Genomic DNA, 26,363 nt, shown 5'->3' with positions numbered 1-26,363 from the left:
ATTTAAACAAAACAATAAATGCCTACAGAATTTTAGAGTTTTTATTTATGTTTTACGTTACGGATGTCTAGGTAGACAAGATTATACTTGTGTCGAGTGGAAGTATGATTATAAATAACGAATTGAACAGGATACTAGATGATGTTACCGTGGCCTATTTTATGGTACTATCCAGGTATTTACTTGGAAGTGGGAAAAAAAATACGAAAACTGAGAACAGCCTGTTTCCGGGCCTGGTTTTGAACTAGGGACCTCCCGAATAAGAAGGAGTGCTAACCACTCGACCTGGCGTTCGATAATTTAAGTGCCAGGCTGATAAGTGTAATGAGCACCACGCCATGAACGCGTATGGGTGACGTGGAGGGTCCGTTTACAGCAGTAAGACCTTGAGGTTCGATAGCATCTTCAGAAATTTCGGGCCTCATCCAGTGAGCGTATCCCGGATTGCAAACCCTTAAAGCAGTGTTTAGAGACTCAGGAAGGAATTCTGTGTCGGCACTGTTTAAAGGGGAAATTAATTTAATTAGAGGGGGGCGAAGAGCAGAATAATTACTATTTGCCGGTCCGCTGGTGATTGCAAGGGTACGTCCGCATTGTTGTGGGGGGGGGGGGGGTCACACGGCCCCGGGGCTGTTTGCAGTGCGGATTAATAATAAATACAGAAATCGGCCACACGGGGCAGCACTTAACTGGTTGTCATTCAGTTTGCGCCATCCCTAATCGTAGACATTGTTAGATCGTCTGGTTATCTAGACAACCAGCAGCTTTAAAAGGTTGTTAGGTTCTTCAACGACGCTGTTTCAACTGCAGAAGTTATTCAAAAACTTAGTGATAAGGTCTAACTGTGACTGGCATCACAGTTCGTGAGTTGTTTCCTTGGGGCCTGAGGACACGTACAACAAAAAAGGACGATATAAATATTATGTTTTTTTATATTTTATCAAATTTTAATATTTATACCGCTTTTTTATTCGTATTTCAAATTCTATGTATAAACCATAATATTTGGCAACAGTCTACAGAAACAATGTAAAGTTAACCTGAAGATAACAAAGTTATAGTCGAAACATGTCGTTCACAGGTGAGCTCAGTAACAAAACAAAGTATCTCCAATAGACACTGAGAATATGGTGTAAAATGAATGCAAAATAAATACAACAGGATGAACCAAAAGCGATTCGAACCTTGAGATCTCCAATTCAAATGCCTTACTGTATTAAATTTCTACCTGCTGCAAGGCGACCACCTTCTAAACAAAACCGACTCCGTCATGAAACTTTCATTGCAGACCCCAAACGCATCAAATTCGTCACGAATTCATTCAGCAGTTTCTGTGATAAAAACACGACGCCAGACATCACCACCCTATTCAGCGCTCACTTCATGCAAAGATAATCCTAAGATAAGAGACAGGGTAAGAAGAGAGAGCGCCGTCAGAGATTACCGATTACAAGAACGTCAAAATTCCAGGGCCAGAGCTGCCAACTGCAGATTAAGTAAACAGAGTGGGTCATGGTTCTCGTCGCCTTACGGGCTCAAGATTTCGAGATGACGGGCGCCGCCACACGCAGCGCGATGCTCGCTTGTTTCTCGTTCAACAACACAACGTTTCGTTTGTTAACTGATAGTGACGTCGACGAGACGCTGTCGTAATTTGTTTTTTGTTTTTTCCCTCCAAAAGTATGAAAGCGGTTATGAGGGTGGTTAAAAGCCCAGGGACGTTAAATTTGAAACAGGAATTCGGAACGACTCCGAAACGGCAGACACTGGAACTAAACACATAAATAATTGCAACAGTTTGAAATGTAAAACCGCTTATCTGCGAGGCCCACGTGTGTTCCTCACACATTTTAGACGAGAATATTCCGCGCTAGACAGGTGGCAAACGACATGAACAGACAGAATTATAACACCCAATTTCCCGAAAATTTATTAATTATTTTCGCATTAAGGCTTTGACCGGGATGTTCTCTTGTTAAATCTTATGTGGTACCGCCTGATTCGACTTCTAATGGTTAAGTGAAGTGTTTTCTTCGCGGTACGGTCTGGATTCGTAAATATTATGAAGACGAGCTTCGGCTTCAAAGGGTTAACCAGCTGATTTTCGTAATGGTGAGGTGAAGTGTTTTCTTCGCGGTACGGTCTGGATTCGTAAATATTATGAAGACGAGCTTCGGCTTCAAAGGGTTAACCAGCTGATTTTCGTAATGGTGAGGTGAAGTGTTTTCTTCGCGGTACGGTCTGGATTCGTAAATATTATGAAGACGAGCTTCGGCTTCAAAGGGTTAACCAGCTGATTTTCGTAATGGTGAGGTGAAGTGTTTTCTTCGCGGTACGGTCTGGATTCGTAAATATTATGAAGACGAGCTTCGGCTTCAAAGGGTTAACCAGTTTCCATTAGACGTGTGTGAATTTACATTAATTTTCACCAAACACACATATTTCAATGGGTTGGGGTTAAGTGTTCAGAGGACTGCACCTCTAAAACAGTGCGACCAAAATCACAACGAATGTTATCTTTTGAATTCGGGCAAATTCTCTGGTGAGAGTAAATCCGGTATAAACAGAGGACCAGTGACATAAACAGGAAAAAGACCTCTGAACCCGCGCAGTTGATCGCGTAGCAATCGTCAATGCGAGCATTGTAGTGGAGGGGGGGGGAGTTGGAGGGGGGGTTACGGATAAAAAATTCCGAAATTCCATTTCTGCCACAAATGGCAAAATAACTGACCCCCTCTGTCGACGAAAAATGTTCATATGGAGCCAACTTCCGAAACAAAACAAATGAAATCTGTTACAAAGTCTGTGTAGGTTTCATGTCTGGGTTAAGATCCGGGTAAACACGGAGTATTCATACCTCCTGATGTAAATGAGAACTGTCTGAAACGGCGAAAGTCCCGTGGCTTCCCTGCTCCGACACCAAAAAAACTCTCCGGACAGTTTTCTTTTCCCCATGGTCTCCGGTTCCGACAAGACGTACTAAATCGCGCTAGTCGAACGACGTAGAACATGATCTGCCCACACACTGGGTGTGTGTGTGTGTGTGTGTGTGTGTGCGAGGGGGAGGGGTGGAGCTTCTGTGTAATGCACGAGAGAAACTGATTTATCGGCTGAGCCCTCCTTCGAAGCGACGGTCGGCGTCTCGTTGCCCCGTCCTGGGACTTGCCTCGGCAGTCGTATATTATTATGCTCCCCCCCCCCCCACCACCGCCACGACTCGTATTTCAATGATCCATATCACATTAAATTCTTCCTCGACTTTTCTTTATTGGGACGTCTCTCCTTACCGCATCCCCCTAGCGCGGGTCGCCATGGAAACGTTGCGCCTGAAGTTCAGGCGAAGTGAAAAAAAATTCTGCCCCGGCAGGAACCTGACCTGCCTTAACCCGAATGACCGGACCCAACCTGACACAGCCAAAACCAAACCTAACCTAACCTAACCAAACATAACCTAACCAAACCTAACCTAACCAAACCTAACCTAACCAAACATAACCTAACCAAACCTAACCTAACCAAACCTAACCTAACCAAATCTAACCAAACCAAGCCTAACCAAACCAAACCTAACCTAACCAAACCAAACCTAACCCATTACAGCTCAAACCAACATAACCTAACACATTGCAATTTAACTTAACCTCACTTAACTTAACCTAACCTAACCCAAAGACGATTCCCAACCAAAATTCTGTGTGCATTTCTTGCATCTCCTAGATCACCGCGGCCCCAGGTCACAACGTGTTGTAACCTATTTAAACCACAAAGTGTCTTAAGTATTACCATAAACCGTTCGTTCTATTCTTCTTAGAGGCAAGCATTTTGTTTAACACAAAGTTTTTAAGTCGTTTTAACTTGCGTTCAAGTGGCAAGTGGCCCGCGGATCACAATGTGAGAACACGTGTCTGGAGAATACCACAGACATCTCAGAATATAAATGGCGTGACACAGTTTGGAACTGATTCAAGACAGTTCCCTCTTCGCGCCTCCCCCCCCGGGGGGGGGGGGGGACACACTTGTAACTTGCGAGAAAGATTTACGTGAGGACAGGATGGCAAACCACGTGACCACCTCTGGCGTCTGCAGAGACTATACTTGGAATCAAACATGACGGCGAAATACGAGGCTACGGTTTCGCGGGACTTAACTCCACCTGATCTTCATACGGACATTAGAAAAACGCGATGTTGCTATGGTAAAGTCAGAAGAGAACATAATATTTTTACGAGAGTGAATTACTGATAAATCTATTAATAAAGTATTGAATCTGTACGGAATCCACTACTAAATGATAACCAATCAACACTTGTCTATTAAGCAGACAGATTTAATTTGTGCGTACGTGTTCCAGACAGACACATTCGTTTGATGAATGTTTTGGAATTTGTGGAAAAAAGAAATCTTAGGTTAACTGCATCGAACAGAGCTGATTTTAGGGCCCTATACTGAGCTAGATGAATCCTGTCCGATCTGGAGTTGACTTCCTCTCGAAACGATGTATTCCTTTTCGCAATTCGACAACCTGACAGCGCTGGTAGCCCGAGGAGAATTTGTCATAGATGAATCTTGTCCACCTCTCACACCTTTCTCCTCTAAGATCCATTTTAATATTATTTTCTATGTCTCCCAAGTGTTCTCATCAGTTCGGGTTTACTGCGAGTGCCTTTGCTAAGCGGTAAAGTGTTCAAGTCTTGTGGAATGTTGTAGCAGGGCGATCGTTAATAAGGCAAACCGCGTTGGCAGAGAGTATCGACGAAGATTTATTGAGGGTTATTGATCATTCGAACCGGAAAGAAATGTTATGAGTATTCAATCGTCTTGCCTGAATAACAATTAATAGCCTGAGGAACTCGACATTGAGCGATACATCTTTATCAACAAGTGTTGGCTCAGTGCCCAATAAAACAGAGAAACATCATCTATCTTAGTGGCTGTTGCTAGGCACCCCCAAAAAAAAATGAATCATGGAATGCATAAAAAGTTTTTAAGTGCGTGGTGCCGCATTTCGTATGGAGCGTGGCGTTAAAAATCTCTTCTGTTCATTACGTCAGTGGATTAATTTCACACATTCCATCTACTTTTGCATAAATAATTCACTCTTTCAAAACTTTCCATCCGCTACGTTTTCTTTACAAACCCAGGCTACTGGCTAATACAGTCCAGCTAGAAATACTCTCGACGAATAAGACACAAAGAATCGAAACTTCATGACATTACAAATTTACTGAACACAGAAGTCTTAACAGCGAACTTCCAAAAAAAGGTGAAACGTCGAGAAATGTTTACTTTAACGTAAACAAAAATTTGTATTCTGAACTAAAAATAAAATATATAAATAAGACATTTTGGCATAATTGATAGACCACGGTACAAGGTTTTTAACAATTTAAAAATTAAACGACTAAATACCACGAATATATAGAAATACCATCACATATTTCACACGGATATACGTGCTAAGAAATAGCTATTTTCGACCTGATGATGATGATGATGATGGCCCTGCATCGAAACATGTAGCTGCGTGTTATTACAATTTAATTCTGTTGACGTTATCACATCATGCGCACAACAGGGAGACATTAATATTCATGCAGGGTCAACAGAAGGACACTAATTTAACCTCCACGACCCCTACACACCACGTGGAGACCTCTTCGTTTCAAAACAGTAAACCGACAGACATCCTGTGTCAATAAACCCACGAATTTGTATCAACACATCCAGTAACTCCACGTGACAACTATGTGAAACAGTGTCGTTTAATTAAGACTGATTTGTTTTTGGTCTCAAGAAAATGTTTCGGACGCAGCCAACTTGGCATTCTGTGGTGTGAAAAACTGAGGCTTGAAGACAAATTGAAGGAACTCCCTCCGTGTGTTGTCACATTTGTCCGTCTGTTCACTGCGATGACGTCACATGACGAATACTTTTAATGGTGCTAGAAGACAATCCATGTTTTATCTACGTCAGTTCCAAACATGGAGTTCCTCTCTCTTTGCCCACAAATTAATGTTCGCTTAACAGATAAATATCGTCCCCCCCACCCACCCACAAGCGTCATCGGGTGTCTTCCTCGTTCATTTCCTGAGGTGTACCACAGGTACAGGCGATCAATATGCGATTTGCATTTTGGTACACGTCCAGACACGCCCCTGCTTCGCTTGGCGACCTTTCAAAATGCTTTGTGAATCGTTAACTGAAGTGTAGCATTCTTCTGTCTGCAGAAGACAGATGGACGGCTTGTTTAAACTGTGACAGAGGAAAAATAACTTCGTGGCAGGAGGAGAGAGCTCCACTGTGTGGGAGTAATGACAGCTCTATTGCGTTCACACACTGCCAAAACACTGGAAACTCACTCAATGAGAGTCCTAAGGTTCAGGACGTACGTACGTCGCGTGTCGCAACAACCTCAACCTCAACAACCTCAACTTTATACGGGCAACCCATCTTTATCTCGGTCTTCCAAGTGTACGTTTTCACAAGTTCCAACTGCATCTCCACTAGTCCGACGAGACTAGGTCCAGAGTTGCCCAAAACCTTTCTTCGCCCGTCTGACAGGTCTAAAGATTTCCCTATATATTAAAAGTTTATAACACAGGAATTAATCCGTCTACTGCAGAAAATTTGGATATATTTTTAAAAAAAAAATTTGAAAACGTGGCTCTGCGTCCAGAATTTATTGCCAATCTTTAACGCCTCCACTGTGCTGAAAAATTTTTAAAAGAAAAGTCTGAAACATAACGTGTGGCGAGGTGTGAAACTCGACCAATAAAAGTAAAACTCTGGATGTTTACAATCCTTGTTTCTTCCTACGCGATTTTTACGACTGGATCTGCTACCTACGGCCGACAAAGTGGCTGTTTCCAGCTCACACCTTCTTTGGCAAAACCCGGAACAAGGGCAGCATTTATAGAGTAGGGAAAATTTACGATCTGAAACGTCTAAAACGAGTGAGTGTTCCCTTTTAACTCGACAACGCATTCATTATGCTAACAGTGTTCGGTGCACAAGTATCGTTAACATAAAGCAAAGTGGTCATTACGATGATCCAGAATGCCCCAAAATACCAAGTACGATAAAAATCTGCCAGCTAGTTGTATCCATGCTATGGACAGAGATGGAAAGAAATAAATTTTAACACACCTAAAAAGGCGAAGTTACAATGGAGGTAAAGTTCCACTCTTTCTAGATATCTGCCCAGCTGCCTTATCCCCACGAAACAACAACCGATACCAACTGTACAGAGTCGTCCTGATTGCAATGACGATGATGAGATAATAAACTGACTAAAATATGTTGAATACACAGAGAGAGATAAATGAATAATTTTACCAAATAAGCGTATAGAGGTCATGCCAAAATTTGTAAAGATCAGGTGTGGAGCGCTGTCAAATTCTGGACAGACAAAACATTTCTAAACGCGTGTCTAGGAGAACATGGTCATATCCTGAAGCTAGTTAGTGTCTGTCTGTCTGTCTGTTCCCACGTAATAGAAACATTCGCCTGGCACGAAACTTAACCGTACGATGCACGCTGAGATACAAGGCTAAGAACGGATAACAAGCATTATTTATTAGCTCATTTTTAGTCTTTTGAGGCATCTTAACGACTGTACTGGCTTAAAAATCCTGATTTCTTTACATAAGTAATATCTTAATTTAACTGTTTTCACATACGATTTCCATTAATTCAGTTCAGATTACGAGTTATTAGGTGTAACTTCAGTCCTGATGATGGACATCGTACGCTTCTTCGAAACGTTTGTATCGAAATATTGTTCAACCAAAAGTTGTAGATCTCAAAGAACTCTTGTGTTGTGTGTCATCGAAACCTTTGAGTGTGGAAACGTCAATAGTAGTAGTTTCCGACAAGAGACATGCGGACAGACAGACACGACCTCTCCATTATGCGCTTATTTATGAACTTTGTTCAAGTCAATGGACTTCCAATTACACTCTGCCCACGGACAGAAATCTCTACACATCCGAATCCACGCATAAGTTTCAGTTCGTTATTAAGCGGGGATCCTAACTACTGGCGTCTGGACACATTAACTATAAAATACACTTACACTAGAACATAAAGCGATCATCAATGCGGGTCGCATAACTGGCAGGCAAACAACCAAACGTCTGCGTCACATATGAACCGTGCTCCAAATTCAAAACGTCATTAAACAGAGTTATAGCTCCACAAAACGAACTGAAAAATTAACATCGTTGTAACATACGGATAATATATACACGAATAAAATAATAAAACTTGTTTTTACTATCCTTTGGTTTGTTTGTTTGTTCCTGCAGTTTTAATATCCCCGCCTTTTTGCTCTGATGATTGTTTATTAAAGTGGATTATGACGGTGATTAACGAATAAGAGAGAAAATAGTGGAATATTTTACGACGTTCAACAGCAACGTTCACTAGACAAACACTGACATAAAGCAGGCGTCTCCTCCTCCTACGTAACTCACCCAATTGAGAAATCGCTGCTAAGAATCCAGAAAACCAGCCAAAAAAACTTTGCGTAGGAATCTGTTATTTTTATATCGGTTTCTCCCATTTCCATATTTGAAACTTCAAAATCCGACAAAAGACGGTCCAATTCTTCGCGAGCTTGTTCCTTGAATTACTTAACGTCAGCGTTTGATTGAAAAGATCAGACCATACAAACCCTCAAATTGGGAATTACTACAAATTACGAAATCGTCACGATGCAGAAACAGGGGGACAGAATCCTATTTCAAGTCGGTTTCCCACAATTTTCATAAGACACATAAAAAATCCAGTCGTTATGGGCAAACCTCTACAAAGAAACGAACACAGAAGCTCCCAGATACAGAGAAGGAATGTCCGAGCTGTTAACAGCTCACAACACTAGCATAACCTTTAAGAAATTTTGTCAGACCGCTGTACCCATGTGTCTGTGACCACTGAACCAGCCTCAGGGTGAGAATTACTGCCATTTGTCAAGTATCTGAGAATTTGCTTTCCAGAAATCACCGGATGTCACTCGCATGAGTCACGGCGCGTCACCGATCAACACAAAGCGACGATCAGTTTCTCACTCAAGGAAAACACTGTTCGAAATTTATCGTCTAACTAGATTACAAGAACACGTAATTAAGAAACACATGTAAATATAAACCAACGAATAAGAGACTGTCTTAACCCTTTGCCGCCGAAACTAATTTACATTATATTTAAGAATTCGGTCCGTACCGCGAAGAAAACACAAGGCTTCACCATTACGAAGATCAACTGGTTAACCTTGTTTAAGGAAATAATACGACTAAAACGCTAATTAACCTTTGGAGCCGAAGCTCTTTCAAATGAAACTTAAGAATTCAGTCCGTACCGCGAAGAAAACACTACACTTCACCATTACAAAGATCAACTGGTTAACCTTGTTTAAGGAAATAATACGACTAAAACGCTAATTAACCTTTGGAGCCGAAGCTCTTTAAATGAAACTTAAGAATTCAGTCCGTACCGCGAAGAAAACACTACACTTCACCAAAACAAAATCCCATTAGTTTACGTACAGTAAAGTAATAAAATGGTTAAAGTAACAAGTTAAAACGTTTCAAAATTAAGAGGTCTGGACTGTAAAGCCGCGTACTCTCACTGATGATGGAGGCAGCAAGGACCTCTGAAACGTCGGTAAACTTCTACCAGACTACACGGCGCAAAAGACTCACCACCGTGAAAACCTCCAATCCTACTTACAATTTTTAATTCAACACAAACTTTTCATGACTAAAGGACACAAGAAAATGAATTTAAATTTAATGTTCGTAGATTAAATATATTAAATATAAAAGTGCTGATTATAAGTTTATATTCTTATGGAGAGTGGTTTATGTCGTCAGGCACATTATTATTAATATCATCATCATTATCTTTTCGGAACCTGCTTTGCTACAAGTATTTCACGGCAAGACTTTCGAGAAATATAAATTGGAATTAATAAAATTTATTTTGGCAGTAAAATTCAAAATGTGTCATTTTGACGAGTAAAATAAGTGACATGCTATTAGTTCCATCACGTTTAACAACTCACTAGGAAGAAATTAACACTGATGATGTCGTCATGTTCTGTCGATGTTTGTCACCACTATTAACCTCTCAGTCTAATAGCTCACGGAGGTTACTACAAAAATGAGGCAATTCTTGAGAGGTGAGACACGGAAAATTGTGACTGTCTCAATGTGAGGCGTTTTGTAGAGAGGTGCCAAATCGTAGCTGGTAGCGATGGCAAGTGTAATGTTTAAATGCAATCTTAGAATGATTCATCTTGTTAATCTATTTCCACGCCTCTTCGCACGAATAAAATTTCATTACAGATCTCTTCCAAAATAAAAGTTTTTGGAGATCAAAACAATCTGTTCCCCTCCACCTCGAACGTTCACTAAAGTGACTTCGCTCTGTGAATCAAATGACAACACGTAACGATAAATAATGTGTTCTGATTTGCTCAAATGCCAGGTTTTAGATGTTATAATAAACTCTTTAAAGCCCCGTGGTAACTATACGTACCACCTGCTCTAACAATCAGCAACTTCAAATTTGTATTTACGTGTTTCGTACGAATAAACAGCGATCATTTCCTTAAACAGCGTTAACCTGTTGAACTTTGTAATGGTGAAGAGTTGTGTTTTCTTCGCGGTACGGACTGAATTCTTAAGTTTCATTTGAAATAGCTTCGGCTCCAAAGGTTAATTAGCGTTTTAGTCGTATTATTTCCTTAAACAAGGTTAACCAGTTGATCTTTGCAATGGTGAAGTGTAGTGTTTTCTTCGCGGTACGGCCTGAATTCGTAAGTTTCATTTGAAAGAGCTTCGGCTCCAAAGGTTAATTAGCGTTTTACTCGTATTATTTCCTTAAACAAGGTTAACCAGTTGATCTTTGTAATGGTTCAGTGTCGTGTTTTCTTCGCGGTACGGACTGAATTCTTAAGTATCATTTGAAAGAGCTTCGGCTCCAAAGGTTAATTAGCGTTTTAGTCGTATTATTTCCTTAAACAAGGTTAACCAGTTGATCTTCGTAATGGTGAAGTGTAGTGTTTTCTTCGCGGTACGGACTGAATTCTTAAGTTTCATTTGAAATAGCTTCGGCTCCAAAGGTTAATTAGCGTTTTAGTCGTATTATTTCCTTAAACAAGGTTAACCAGTTGATCTTCGTAATGGTGAAGTGTAGTGTTTTCTTCGCGGTACGGACTGAATTCTTAAGTTTCATTTGAAAGAGCTTCGGCTCCAAAGGTTAATTAGCGTTTTAGTCGTATTATTTCCTTAAACAAGGTTAACCAGTTGATCTTTGCAATGGTGAAGAGACGTGTTTTCTTCGCGGTACGGACTCGATTCTTAAATGTAATTTAGACGAGATTCGTGCTTCAAAGGGTTAAGATAAGAATTAAATAATACACATTCGTGTCTATAAAATCGATTTAGTAGTATGCTAGGTAAAAATTCTTTTAATTACGTAAAAAATTCTGAAGTGTTAGGAATATTGGTAATATAATCATACACATATAAACATACACACACGCAGGCTTCGGTATTAAATTGTACACAAAACAAGTTAAAACCTGACTTACACACGACTCGTAAGCAAGAACGGTACCCCTTCAGAATTTCAAGAGGCTATGCCTTATTTAAGACAATCTGTATGGAGTTCATGTCCGTACCTAGCGACATCTCGTAGCAGCAGCTATCACGATGAAAACAAAAGAGTAAAAACGTAGAGAAACAATAGAAGTCAGAGCAATATATCTGCTCGTTCCTCCTCTCACAGCTGTTAGCTGCTAGCAGCGAGCATATTAGAAGGGCGAGTTTAAAAGGAGACATTATTTTAGGGCTAGGTGTTTTGCAATAAATGTAAAAGGACAGTTAATATGTTGTCATAACGCGACAGGGGTAATGAACGTGTTTCTCAGAACAAGCTGTAAAGCGGGAAGTATCAAGAACCCCGTAATCTGTACCAGTGCACTCAGAATTTAAAGAGCAAAGCCAGGGCTTACAAATTTCCATTTAAGTACGTCGCTACTTTGAACACTTTAATAATTTGAATCATCTTAACTTACTGAAGCATAGCATTTCTTAAAAAGTTGACAGTCGCTGAGCTAAACAAGATATTCTCATCCTATTACAAAATCATAATGTCCATTACCGTGATCACAACAGCCCTTCGCCAGACCCTATCCTGAGCCAGTTTAATCCGGTCCGAAATACCACTATATTTTCTCAAGATCTACTTTAATATTATCCTATACTCTTAGCCTCTAAGTCCAGATCTTCCGCTTCCAAATGTTGTCCGGCATTACGTCCGGTCCGTCTCAGCCTCCATGATTTCATCACTCCAGTAACGATGGTGATGAAGTTCACTCTTCTCCAAACTCTTCCTCAACACTCTGTATTCAGACACTCTCAATCTGAGCCCTTCCCTTACTGAGAATGTTCAATGTGAGGGCAGCACAAATACATTTCCACTCGTTACGTATTGAGAGGTTTGCGCTAATGACCGCCTGGCTCATATACTGTTCCGTAATGCAGCCGTGTCCGAGATGTTGCAAGCTGTCACGGCGAAATGAAAACAGCCAGGCTTGTGAAGTTAAATACCGACTCCTATACTTTGTGACGTTACAACTTGCTTTATTTAGGATAATTAAGCCCAGCAAAACTACCACTTTCAAAAAAAGGTCACATTTTAAAACAGTTTACAAGTTCGAAATATAAAATTCAATTAAAACTTCTCGACAGTCGACTGTTTTTGCTAACTACAGACCATAAACATTGTTTCAGACAAACAGAGTAGTAGCACACATGCAATGAAGCTTATCGCCTGGCAACGCGAAAGAATTTCACGGTTTCTCTAAATAAACGCCCTATCTCAGAATATTCACGAATTCCTTTACAGAACGTGTCAGTAATCACACTTCGCATTCTGTAACTTCCGAATGTCGTCAATGAGGAGGTTTTGCCTTACGTCTATCATGGTTTTCCTCAGAACCTGTTGAACATATATCACCACCACTGCTTCAGAATCCTGTCAAGATCATTATTCGTCATCATCCCACAATTCGACGTCACACAGCTGATCCCCCCGCACTTAAAAAGCTCCGTCAACCCTTTGAATACTAAGTTCGTCCAAACAACACTTGCACACACAAAACTGAGCAATTCTGAAGGAAGTGAAAACAGATTCATAATAACGAGACGACCATCTGTACAGTCAGGTAGCGTTTGAGGCCTCGTATATCGGCTCTGATTTGCTGACATCGTACACGAAAATACCACGCTCATAAATTGAAGCCGGAGTTTCGAATTTTAACCCAATATGGACATCTGCCAGTAGCTCGTGTCGTAAGCAGATGAACACCGGCAAGAAACAACCGACGCCCGCTGCGCGCGTCTATGTAACACAGTGGCGCATCCATCAAACATCCAACTGCTGCTTTCATCACAACAGATGGTTGCGGGCTCTTGTGTGCCGTGTGTAGACGACAAACATAACCACAGTTTTACTCTAAGAATCAATCAGATGAGGTTAATAATAATCAAGCAGCCTCCGAAATGAGGAGCTTCACACTTAATACTGTCAGGTTGACTAAATAAAGGAAGATGAGATGGGCAGGGTGTGTAGAACGGAAAAAATATTGTTCAGAAAACGTCGAGGGGAAGATACTAGTCTCCATTCTCAAAAGCTACTTCATTTCGATATCCCCCACCAGAGACGTAACATTCTTGGGGCATCGCGACCAGACTTCTGTCCGCACGGTTCCATGCTTGCTACACACCCCGCCCATCTTATTATTCTGATTTAATCGTCCTTAGAACTTTACGACATATGAATGACGATAATTATGGATCTTCTCGTTACGTCACATCCCCTAGACCGAGGATTCTGAAACTTGTTCCCCCACGGGCATAAAAATTTCTTTATTCCTTTGCTACATCTTTATTTCCGTCTTCTTTTATAGAAAGACTTCCCAATGCGTTCCCTCCCTTAGCGTCTCCCTCACCCTACATTATTTATCGATTAACCCTTGGGAAAGATAGGCCCACGTAAGGCGAGGGGAAGGAATATTACCCCGTGAATTCTCCACCGCCCCTTTCGGTATATTAGGCAGCGGTGGACAAATTCTATTACCCGGGCCCTACGCCGCGGTGCATTATGGGATATCAAGTGCGCCCCAAGTAGGAGTCTCGCCCTCCCACGAATATCCTGGACGGATTTCTTTTTCTCAGCCGACACAGGGCGGCAAGAAATGATTTTGTTCGGAACTAAAATACGGCGGGAAAAACGTGGCAAAGCTTTAAAGGCCCGAAATTGGAACACCCTCGTTCAAATACCTCCTACGCAATAAATTTAAATTAAGCGAGCGGGTGCACTGTCTAAGGAAGCCTCGCACGTCGTAACGTTGGACTCATTTCTAGGTCAAAAGTTCGTGTCACACGAGGTCAGAACTACAAGTTTCAAGTGAAAGTGTAAATAAATTACTAGTCACATGTCACTTACATATATTTTACCCAATCGATAAGAGAACTTGACGGAAGTTAACAGCCTATTAACTGCATGTCATTTCGGCGAGATGGCGCGGTTGGTTGACGTGTGGGGGGGGGGGGTCCCCCTGGTCTTACAAACAACACACTGACCATCAAATTCATTACTTACACCCACGAATTCATTGTAGATCGTCTAAGCAAAGGACAGAGTTTTTTATCTCAGCAGTTCCATGTTCTAATGTCGATACACTGACTCAGTGCTGTGTGATATAAGAGTAAGAATATTGGTTAGATTTCAGGTTCAGGTCGTGTAATCTGGTAGAAGTTTATAAGCAGGCGAAATTCTACCAGAGTTCACGGTACAAGTACCCAGAACACTGCCATCTTCAGGACGATTTAGCAATTACATTTTCCTGGTCATAAGAATTTAGGAACAACATTGAAAGAAATGTGAGTTTCAGAGAGAAAAGCAACGTTTTAGTTGACAGATCATTGGGTATCTGGGCCAAGCCCCAGACGAAGTAAAATCCCAAACTGAAGAGCTTCGTTAAAATGAGAAAGGATCTGGAAATATTGATTCTTCGGCAAGTGGTGATTATGTTATGCATGGGGAAAGGGACATAATTGCTGGTTCGTGGTTTCGAACCCTGTGCTTTCTTACAAATAAGGTAACAGACTTCCTGGCGAAATGACAAACTTTTCATCCCCTGCGCCAGACAGACACAACATGAGGGGATGCTACTCGATTTAAAAACCGAATCCTGGATCCACTTCGCGATGGCGGACAGCACGAACGATAGGAAAGAATTAGATACAAATAAAAACGAGGAGGAGGAAGCAGAATGAATGGGAGAAAAAGAATCAAAAGGAAGGGGAACGAGTCGCTGAGTGCTGAAAGCGGAGACAGAAAACTTAGTTAAAGTTAGTGCAGCCAACTCCACCCCCATGGAAGGACAACTCGGCGCACGCGCAGAAACCGAAATTCTTTACCCTCCACTAATAATTGTATTTGTAGGGATACGAGGCCCGAACAGGGGAACGCAAGCAAAATTAATTTGTCCAGTGGACACGTGACGCGAACATAATTCTGTCGCGCGCTAAAGCAAATCGCATTTAAATATTTATCTGAAGGAGGATAATGAACACCGGAACTTCAAGAAGGCGGTGAGAGGTACAGGAGGCCATGACTGATGGCAGGCAGACAAAGGAAAAGAGTGGACAACCGAAAAGATAGACTAAGGAGGAAACAGGAAGTAGAAATGTACGAAGAAATGTAAAACAAAATGAAGAAATAGGGACGAAAACAGAGAAAAGAAAAAATATAGAAAGATGAAGGGCAAAAGTAGAAGCTGGCGTGGCTGAGTCTGACTGGTCGACCGGGGTTCGATCCCAGACGGGGGCAGAGGATTTTTCCCCTAGCCTCTGCGTCCAGACCGGTTCTGGGGCCCACCCAGCCTCCAATCCCAATTGGTACTGGGTTCCTTTCTGTGAGGTAAAGCGCGGTCGATATTTAAAACTAACCACTGACCGCCCCCCCCACCATCTAACGCCGAGGTTGAGAATACGTAGGACCTATACCTGCTCTCCACCAAAGTGAATCCATGGCGTGCAGTTCTATCCATCTCCCATTCTCACAAACTATCCTCAAAATATATCTTAATATTATCTTCCCATCGTCTTCTCGGTCTTCGGAAATATTTACCAACCAAAATTCCGCACGCATCATTTGTCTCCTCCAACCCTGGTGCGACGTAAGATTATAAGGGTACCCGTCGCGGCAATTCATCCCCGATTCAGCCACCGTCCGTCCGTCTGTCCGTACGGTACACACGCGAAGAGACGCACAGTTCTGTATTCCCGAAGTTCAATTTCCGAACGATTAACCCTGCAAGTGCGGGAGGGGCGGATCAATATTGCTTCCCCCCCCCGTCTCCCTTTTGGTATTCCACAAGGGATTAAAAGCGATGGACTGAATATTTCCTTCTCTCGTCGTCCCCCCGCACACACACACATACTTTCCATGACGTAGTATTACTTAAAAATAAGAGTCCCTGAAATGCAAAGCGTGATTGCTATGGCAACCGATGTAAAATGCAGCTCTGACATGATACCAAAATAGAAAAAAAATATTTACGAATTGCCAAATATCTTCAAGACAAATTGCAAAGTAAAATACTCATACTTAAGTCTCTGTGCTAAGATATTCTCCACAGCAACCTAAATCCAATCACTTAAAATATAAAACGATACGTCATTTTCGTGGGAATGCAAGTAGGGAAACGTAGGCTACTTACAATCTCTCGACGGTCATCAGATCCTGGAACGCGCCTCGCTCGATGGTGTGAATCTGATTGTCCATCAGTTGGCTGGAACAATAATAATACATTACACTGCTGGTTCAACCCACAATTTTACACAACACTCCTAAATTTTGAATAATACAATGCTACCATGCAGGTTCCGAGATACGTGGGACACTCTGTATACTATTTGATGAGCCGTGAGATATTTAAACATATTTAAGTGCGCAGTCACGTGGAAATTTTGAGAAACGCTGTTGTAATACGCGTCACATTCTTAGATATTTGCTATTCAAATTCATTCAACACTTGTATTCGGGAAGGTAGCGTTGTCTCGTAAAAATACGAAACTGATTACAAACGACTGTCAATAGGAACTGTTATGTATGAAAACAGGGCGTAGAGCACTCATCATAAAAATAAACATCATAAACAGAATACACAACACGTACAAGAAGTATTTCATAAGAGAGAGACACAAGCGATTTGCTAATAAGGATAACTGGTGCATTTCTTTATAAACGTACAAAGGCACGGAATTCTCTACTATCGTATGACCTTTTACGAAGTGCCTTGTATTGGGGTTATGACCCACTTGAAAGATGGGCGGGAGATTTTATAGACGTTTATTGCTGCCAGCGGTGTGTATTAAATTCTCACAGTCCAAAGAACACTTTGAATCGAGCCAGGAAGAAGGGACTATGGTCTCTACCCTCTCGTTTTTTTTCCCGGCCGATTCGAATAAATTGCCTTGTCCCTTGCATATAACCGAGAGAATTTTTTTTTATGACTGTAGACGAAATTATCTGCACATAATACTTATCAGAAACTTAATCCAGCCAAGAAATAGCCTAATTACGTCACCCTTTGAAGCCGAAACTCGTCTAAATAATATATAAGAATTCGGTCCGTACCGCGAAGAAAACACAGCGCTTTACCATTACGAACATCAATTTATAGACGCTGTTTAAGAAAATAATCTCAGTTTATCGTAAGAATGGATGCATACATAAATGCAGAGTTACTCGTCATTAAACCAGGTGGTACATGTGATGTCTCTGTACATTTGCTTGGTCGTAAGGACAACATTATTTATGTTTATTTCAGTCACATATGCTACAATAACCACGTCCATTCCAAGGTGAGGTTTGATTTTCTCACGACCTCATGACAAAGGCAGTAAGTCCCTCTGGAACGTCGGTAAATATCTTCCAGACTACACGGTGCTACGCCCCAGGGAACAGCCATTTTGAAGTCTATCGAAATTTGAAGGCATATCTAAGACGTTCTGGTTAAAACTCAAGACCCTTATCTACCTTCATATGCTCCAATGTAGAAGATAAAATTAATCATAATTATAAATTAATAATTACGTAATTAAGTTATTATTTCTTGAGTTTTTTGAAGGGTGTATTTTTCTCGCCTCCAACCTAAAATGTGGAATTCCTAACCATTCCCTGTCAGAAGAAATGCACGTTCTTACAACAGTTTTTAAGGGCACAAAAGTGGAGTACTTACAGAACGCGTAGGTTTCCCATGTCCTCGAAGTCCGTTTCGAAGATGACGGTCAGGTTGTTTCCTTGCAAATCCCTGAAACAAGAGATAAACGACCGTAAGCTTCATTACTGGCTAATTATACCCAAACTTGAAGCATGCATTAATATAATTATTATAATTAATTTGTTAAAATCCAAACATTCATTACGGTTACAAATCCGTTACATTTACAATGCCTATACAAAGCGATGCACAATACACAATTTTACCTGTTGTTTTGTATGGGTGTAAAATTTGGTCTTTTACATCAAGGGAAGAGCAGATATCAAAATGACCCGCCTCGTCAGCGTATTGTGTATTTTCCTTTATATCTTACGTTTTACTGTACAGATAAAACCCTTTAAAGCACAGTGGTAACTATATGTACCACCTGGTTTAATGATCAATAATTCTGTATTTTTTTTACATATGGGTTGCCTATGTTTCTCACAATAAACAACGATTATTTCCTTAAACAAGGTTAACCACTTGATCTTTTTAATGGTGAAGTGTAGTGTTTTCTTCGCGGTACGGACTGAATTCGTAAATTTCATTTGAAAGAGCTTCGGCTCCAAAGGTTAATTAGCGTTTTAGTCGTATTATTTCCTTAAACAAGGTTAACCAGTTGATCTTTGCAATGGTGGAGTGTAGTGTTTTCTTCGCGGTACGGACTGAATTATTAAATATCATTCAGATGAGCTTCAAAGGGTTAGAAAAAGGGAAAATGGTTCGTGACAATGGGCATTACGGGGTCTCCGGTAGACACCGCGTGTATCAGAAGTGGTAATAGTCTTAAACGCGCTATTACAAGCTGACAGAATGACCTCTGGATTCACGTTTGCCACCTTCTACGAACGCTTTCGGAATACCTAATTACCTTCTACGAAAATCTGTCTGTCCTACGACACGAGCAGTAAACTACGACAGCCAGTGTTAACTGTAATGAACTGGCTGAGTGGAAAAGCATGGCCTTCTGGATGCGGGGGAAAGTTCCGATGTGGGAGGTCATCTTCAGGTGTGAACAGTAGTTAAGTCAGTCGGAGGCTCCACGATCAAGACTTCTGCATTAAATCACTGGATTACAGGGGCTTTATAATGGGTTTAGGTTATTCCAAAATCCATTATACATAATCATGTATTAGTTCCAGTGAAAAATTATCACATCGTTTAGAAATCTACTTAAATCTCCCATCAATTCATCATAACCAAACAACAGCTTCCGAGAAGTAATTCCTGAGTACAGTCTCCTCCATAAATGCAAGAATATATTTGACTGAACAGCAAAGTAGAGACCAGACGTCGCGAAACAATTTCTAAACGTGGAACGTCCTGGGTTCGGAGGACGACTATCCTTAATGAGGTATTTCGTGGATTTTCTCAGTTCCCCCCCCATGCAAACGCTGAGATAGTAATTTAAAGTAAGCCACGACCGCTTTCTTTCACAACATTTTGTATCCATTACCCATTAATCACCGTATCGGGAGCTGTAAAATCTTAGCTACTGACAGCGTCGTTAAATGAGCACCCACCCACTTTATTCGATGTGTACCACAGGATATTTTACTGCGGCTAAAGAGACCTGAACATGATGATAAATATCCATTTCGCCTAGTTCCTAGGTCTGTAATATGTGGAGTTTGACCTCCGCAACGTCTGTATGTTTTCATGACGTCGGAGCAAACAATTTCTCCCTCTCGTGCGTCACATTCGTCCTGCGAGCCGCGTGATTTCTTGGCCGACAGAAGCGATTTCTTCCACTGACGGGGAAGTTATCTTGAGCCCCCAGTCGGTCTGTTCTATGATTAAAATAACCCTGGACACCGAATGGAGTTGGAAAGTTTAAATGATCTTTGGTTCATGACGCGAACTCGACGGTGGTTGGTGAGGGCGAGGAATGAAGGGATGTGGGCAAGTGAAGCCCCTCGACTGGGTCTCATTCGGAAATGGCACGCGGCATTTCTTGGTTATCTGTAACACGTCATAGTTACCGCTAAATTTAACACGTCTTACTACATTTGAGAAAACAAGTCTACAGATTAAATTTCGCCAGTCGCCATGTTGTCAGTAAATATTTTCAACAAAATAGCGACATATTCTCCAATGGTGTAATAAACGTTCAGAATCCCAGGATGAATCATCACTGCTTTGAATTTCGCCGCCATATTTCACCAATGCAAAAAAAAATTAGAACTGAAAAGTCGTATTAAATTGGTTCTTCACAAAAAAATCTTCAAGAAAATCGGATAATTATACACTATATATAACATCCAATTTATTTGTTTAGTGTCTGTAAAGAATAGTTTGTGAAAAAACTACTTGTAAAATGTGAGGCCGGGGTTCCATGAAGCAGTTTTATGATTCCTGACTTTTTAAGTGAAGTTGTTTTAGGATTATAATTTTAGGCCCAGCTCCCCCCGTATGTATTTTGAAAACCCACCCATTCATCAACTGTAACAAGGAAGCTGTGTATGTTCGCAGTTGCTCGAATAACATGAGCGGATCTGAACAAAGGCGATGTTAAGAGTTTAAGACAGGAAACATTTCGAGAAGCAAATTCCGTGAGACACAACACGCCCACCAAACAAAGTGTTCGACTCCAGAATTATCAACAAGCATATAACGTTAGAAACGAACATGGCAACGGAGCGTAGTCTGAAGTTACGTCTCCTGTCCCAACCTGAACGTAGCAGAATCGATTCTCGCCGATCTTAATCCGCCATAAAATAAATCCTGATAACAGAAAAGCTTCGCCTTAGGGAGGTGCCGATGATCCGCCGACATTCTACAGTTTTATTTGGGATCTCCGGACAAACGCTGGAAAACTACGAGGCTCGTCCTCAAAGTAAGTTTCCCTGGGGCCGTTTACAGAAACAAAACACGATTTCATGGAAATATTTATTGCAACAGATACAGCAAGTGTCCAGCTATTTTTTAACATATTCGCCAAAGGAATTGAGACATTTGTCATACCGTGGGACCAACTTTTGAATACCTGTGTCGTAGAAGTCTGCCGCCTGGGATTGGAACCACTGTGTGACAACCATCTCCGCCTCTCTGTCATTCTCAAAACGCTGACGCTGACCGGACAGGAATTTCTTGAGGTGTAGGAAAAGATGGAAATCACTGGGAGCGAGGTCCGGGCTGTAGGGTGGATGATTAAACACCTCCCAGCTGAACTCCTGCAGGAGACTTGCTGTCCGTCGAGCCGTGCGCGGCCTAGCGTTATCACTGACCGCACTTCACAGTCGGCGGGAGCTGGAATAAGAACCTCCATCTTCAACAGCTGCAACGATGCTACTGTGAGAACGCGGGAAGTGCCGTTAGTGCATGCGCCATGCTACGTCATTGCTCTATCACGTACGCACAGTCGCTTCGCGCAATATAAGGTTTGCTAGGTGTGGGACGAGTGGGAAACTTACTTTTGGGACGCGCCTCGTATCTTAAAACAGGCCACGACCACTCCCGTCCACGTCCTTTTCTGTTCCACACTTTCTAACCGCCCTGTCTTTTGACGTGAATGACTGAAAATTCGGCAACTGAAAGTATAAATAAAATAAGAAGGGGGATGTTCTGTGGGTTAGCCTCTAGATGTCTCTGCGGTGCGGCTGTCAATAACATCGCGGGGTGAATTATGAATAACGCGAGGCAATGAGCCATAACGACTACGGCCCCTGGAACTAACAGCCTTCTCTGGGGAAGTCAATTTCGCCGGCAAAGTGTGCTCTGCCCCGCGGGTCAACTACCATACAGGGTTTACGTCTATTACATCAAACGTCTGCAGTCAGCTTCAGCTGGATCAATCGGACCGACTATGTTGACGATACACAGACGCGATTATTTCGGTTAATTATACTGCTATGAAATGAACCCTGGATGGGGAGGGGAAAGTTCAAAGTTTCCTATATCTAAATCAACACACCAAGTTTCAGCGAAATCTGGTACGCGTGTCCTTTCGAGTAGTTGATAGAATTTAATTTTGAATTTAAGACGAAAAGTTCCTGGGTTGGGCGTCAGATACCAGACGTCAACTGGCAACGACAGGACAGAGGCTTATGTAAACAGCTCCATGAAGCAAAGTCCAGATTAAGAATCTTACAGTAGCTTAGCTGGTCAGGAAACTCCTACTTTTCTGAAATCCTAAGGTTCATTACAGTCCTCACAAGAGATCGCCACGAGTCACCACCCTAACATACTTCAATTCAGTCCTGAAAGTAGTTACGGAAGACTTTGGATCAACTTATCTGCCATTTTCTTAAGTAAATGACAAATCAGCAATCTCCAACAGGCCACGATGGACACCTTCCCAATTCTTACCCAATCAGCATCCAAAATGAGGTCACGGTTGAAGCCCTGAATTGTATTCGAGGAAACTCGCGGGTTCGATCCTCGTCCAGATCAGATGTATCTCGGTTTTAATCACACTCTCCAGAAACACGTCGGGACAGAATCTTAAAACACGCCAAGGCCGATCCGACCAATTTCCCTTACACTTCACAATTAACAATCATCCTAACATTCGCAGAAGTAACCTATGTGCTTCAAAGAGCGTCGTTTAATAATAATCAGCTGTAGACAAAACACTACTGAGAGGCGATGAACAAAGGCATAACGAGTCAGAACGTGTCCCGGATTTAAACCCAGGACATAAAAGCCATAGCATGACCTGGCTCACAATAAACAAAAAAAACAAACATGGAATGTAGCAATAGTAATAATGGGATGATGACCTAACAGGAGAACAGGTGGCTCGTTCGTGATGTCATTACGTCTTCATGCGTGGAATGCCAACACAAGTTTTGGAACCGGAACGCGGTTTACACAGTCGTTAGAAAATCGATTATACCTTTAACTACAGATCTCCGTCTTCTCCTTCAGCGACACAGAAAAGGTTAATTGATACTCAAAAATGAGTGAATCGCAGCGGTAACTATATGTACCACCTCTCTTAAAATTCAGCAAACTCTGCATTTTTTCCCACACGGAGTATTCATTTGTTTCGTATGATTCTCACATTAAACAGCGATTATTTCCTTAAACAGCGTTAACCAGTTGTCATTTGTAATGGTGAAGTGTAGTGTTTTCTTCGCGGTACGGACTGGATTCTTAAGTTTCATTTGAAAGAGCTTCGGCTCCAAAGGTTAATTAGCGTTTTAGTCGTATTATTTCCTTAAACAAGGTTAACCAGCTGATCTTTGTAATGGTGAAGTGTAGTGTTTTCTTCGCGGTACGGACTGAATTCTTCAGTTTCATTTGAAAGAGCTTCGGCTCCAAAGGTTAATTAGCGTTTTAGTCGTATTATTTCCTTAAACAGCGTTAACCAGCTGATCTTTGTAATGGTGAAGTGTAGTGTTTTCTTCGCGGTACGGACTGAATTCTTAAGTTTCATTTGAAAGAGCTTCGGCTCCAAAGGTTAATTAGCGTTTTAGTCGTATTATTTCCTTAAACAAGGTTAACCAGCTGATCTTTGTAATGGTGAAGTGTAGTGTTTTCTTCGCGGTACGGACTGAATTCTTCAGTTTCATTTGAAAGAGCTTCGGCTCCAAAGGTTAATTAGCGTTTTAGTCGTATTATTTCCTTAAACAGCGTTAACCAGCTGATCTTTGTAATGGTGAAGTGTAGTGTTTTCTTCGCGGTACGGACTGAATTCTTAAGTTTCATTTGAAAGAGCTTCGGCTCCAAAGGTTAATTAGCGTTTTAGTCGTATTATTCCTTAAACAAGGTTAACCAGCTGATCTTTGTAATGGTGAAGTGTAGTGTTTTCTTCGCGGTACGGACTGAATTCTTCAGTTTCATTTGAAAGAGCTTCGGCTCCAAAGGTTAATTAGCGTTTTAGTCGTATTATTTCCTTAAACAAGGTTAACCAGTTGATCTTTTTAATGGTGAAGTGTAGTGTTTTCTTCGCGGTACGGACTGAATTCTTAAGTTTCATTTGAAAGAGCTTCGGCTCCAAAGGTTAATTAGCGTTTTAGTCGTATTATTTCCTTAAACAAGGTTAACCAGTTGATCCTTGCAATGGTGAAGTGTAGTGTTTTCTTCGCGGTACGGACTGAATTCTTAAATGTAATTTAGACGAGTTTCGTGCTAATTCTTTCTCTCCTTCTCTCCCAGCTGCTTGATAACTTGTGACGTATTACTGTGGTAGAGTCCTACAAACGGTGCAATGGTGAGGCGTAGAACAGTAATAAAAAATACAGCTTAAACAGCAAATTATGTGTTGAGGCGCTGAAAGAGATTAAATTGGCATCTTGAATTGCCAATAAACACAAGCAAGCACGTGAAACGCCTGGCTGAGGCTTCAGAATCCCACGAGGTCAGGTTATCGTGAGGGTTATCTGTAGTAGGTGAAATGTTTATGCGGAGAAAATTGCAGGTTGTTTTCGCATAACACGCAAATTGTTACAAACGGAGGACTTACATGCTCAGTGTGGATGGTCACAGCCAAAGTGCGCGCGCCTTCGCGTATTTCTGACGGTCTCGTCAGGAAGTAGTTTTGTTCTTTATAATCGAAGTTCCAGACCTTGGTCGGGATATTAAATGATCAAAGCGCTTCTGAGAGGCCTAATACCGACGGCTTCTTATATCGCGTGACTAGCATCATCGAAAACTTCAGGTGTGGTTTAATCTGTTGAAGTGGTTAACTATGTGAACCACCATCTCCAACAGTCATGTTATATTTTATTCTCACGATAAACGATTATTTCTTAAACAGCGTTAATCAGTTGGTCTTTGTAATGGTGAAGAGTTGTGTTTTCTTTGCGGTACGGACTGAAATCATAAATATTTTTAGATGAGATCAGTTGATTTGGTTTTCCTTGGTTTTCCTCTGTCTTCAAGCAAATGCTGAGATGGTTCCCAAGTTCCAAGTTGCCACTGCAAGCTTCTCATGCAGCCCTCCCTATTTAAATTAATCAAAATTTACCACCCCTTAACGCCGTCAAAATTTACCCCCCCTCCCCTCAGTAGGAACTTCTAAATTATATATTAAACTTCCAAATCAATAGCCTCAGCTTTCGCTAATACAAAATTTCAAAATTCCGTCTTTTATGCCAATCATCACACTAACGCCTTCACTCTTACTTTATCCTTAACAGAAGGACGAGCGGGCATTGCCTGGGGACCTTCTAGCTATAAGATGCTCTTTCTCCCCCCCAGATATCGAAGTGTCTCTCACTTCTCCCCCACCAATTTCCTATCTCTCTCTCTCAGTTGATTTTGTAATGGTGAAGCGTTGTGTTTTCTTTGCGGTAAGGACTGAATTCTTAAATATTTTTAGATGCGTTCAGTTGGTCTTTGTAATGGAGAAGCGTTGTGTTTTCTTTGCGGTAAGGACTGAATTCTTAAATATTATTTAGAAGACCTTCAGCTTCAAAGGGTTGATATATTTGACGAAATATATGAATGGACGCACGGTCTATACATTCCACGCAGCTGGAAACTGGAGTCAATGTAATCTGAGATACACACTAATCCTAAAGTTGAAGAAAGGTCTGAACGTGGTGAGGTCTTAGTGGGCTGGACTCAAACCGACGTCTCGTGAGACAAGAGCGAGCGGTGATCCACCCAAACAGGATGCGATAACAGCCCGTAGGACCTGCCTGCCTTATCTGCTTGGCGATTACTCGGTCTTTCTTTGTTTTCAATTAGGTCAGGTGATGAGGCGCGCCGGCAGGGGTGCCCAACCGTGTGAACGCGGTCGTCGGTTTCAGTACCTACACAAACTCTCCATTGTGGGTTGCGACGCTGTGTAAACCGACGTTTCGGAGAAATTTTCATGTTCTGGATAGGGATATTAATCAATGGAGACAATTTAATCTGATATCTTACAAGCCCAAAGGAACTTCGGAGGGCAGGTCTACACAGGCTTACAACGTAAACCAGCATTCCAAGGGAGAAAGGCATAGACCAGACATTTGTAGTACAACTGGCTGCAGACTTTATTAATGGCATTCGTAATGATTTTAATTGTTAAATACTCCCTTGTCACACTTTCCAATAAGAACGTATTTTTTCAAGTACTGATTTA

General features: G+C 41.5%; 1 protein-coding gene across 9 annotated transcripts in view; it reads right to left on the bottom strand.

Annotated features, from left to right (window-relative positions):
* sli (slit guidance ligand) overlaps nt 1-26,363 on the bottom strand; it is a 204,887-nt gene that overhangs the window by 82,029 nt on the left and 96,495 nt on the right. For all 9 annotated transcript variants that reach the window (XM_087353898.1, XM_087353843.1, XM_087353866.1 and 6 more), the window contains exons 2-3: nt 18,323-18,394; nt 16,799-16,870 (exon numbers count right to left, since the gene is read on the bottom strand). In XM_087353898.1, the coding sequence (XP_087210024.1) occupies nt 16,799-16,870; nt 18,323-18,342 (92 nt within the window). In that variant the 5' untranslated portion in view covers nt 18,343-18,394. The remainder of the gene's footprint in view (nt 1-16,798; nt 16,871-18,322; nt 18,395-26,363) is intronic.

This window comes from Zootermopsis nevadensis, unplaced genomic scaffold (assembly GCF_977971745.1).
Source record: "Zootermopsis nevadensis isolate Lab colony 2312 unplaced genomic scaffold, Znev_1.0 Znev_ptg000002l, whole genome shotgun sequence".
Classification (NCBI taxonomy): Eukaryota; Metazoa; Arthropoda; class Insecta; order Blattodea; family Termopsidae; genus Zootermopsis; species Zootermopsis nevadensis.
Note: the sequence above shows the minus strand (reverse complement) of the source record. Positions and strands in the feature narration are given on the sequence as shown.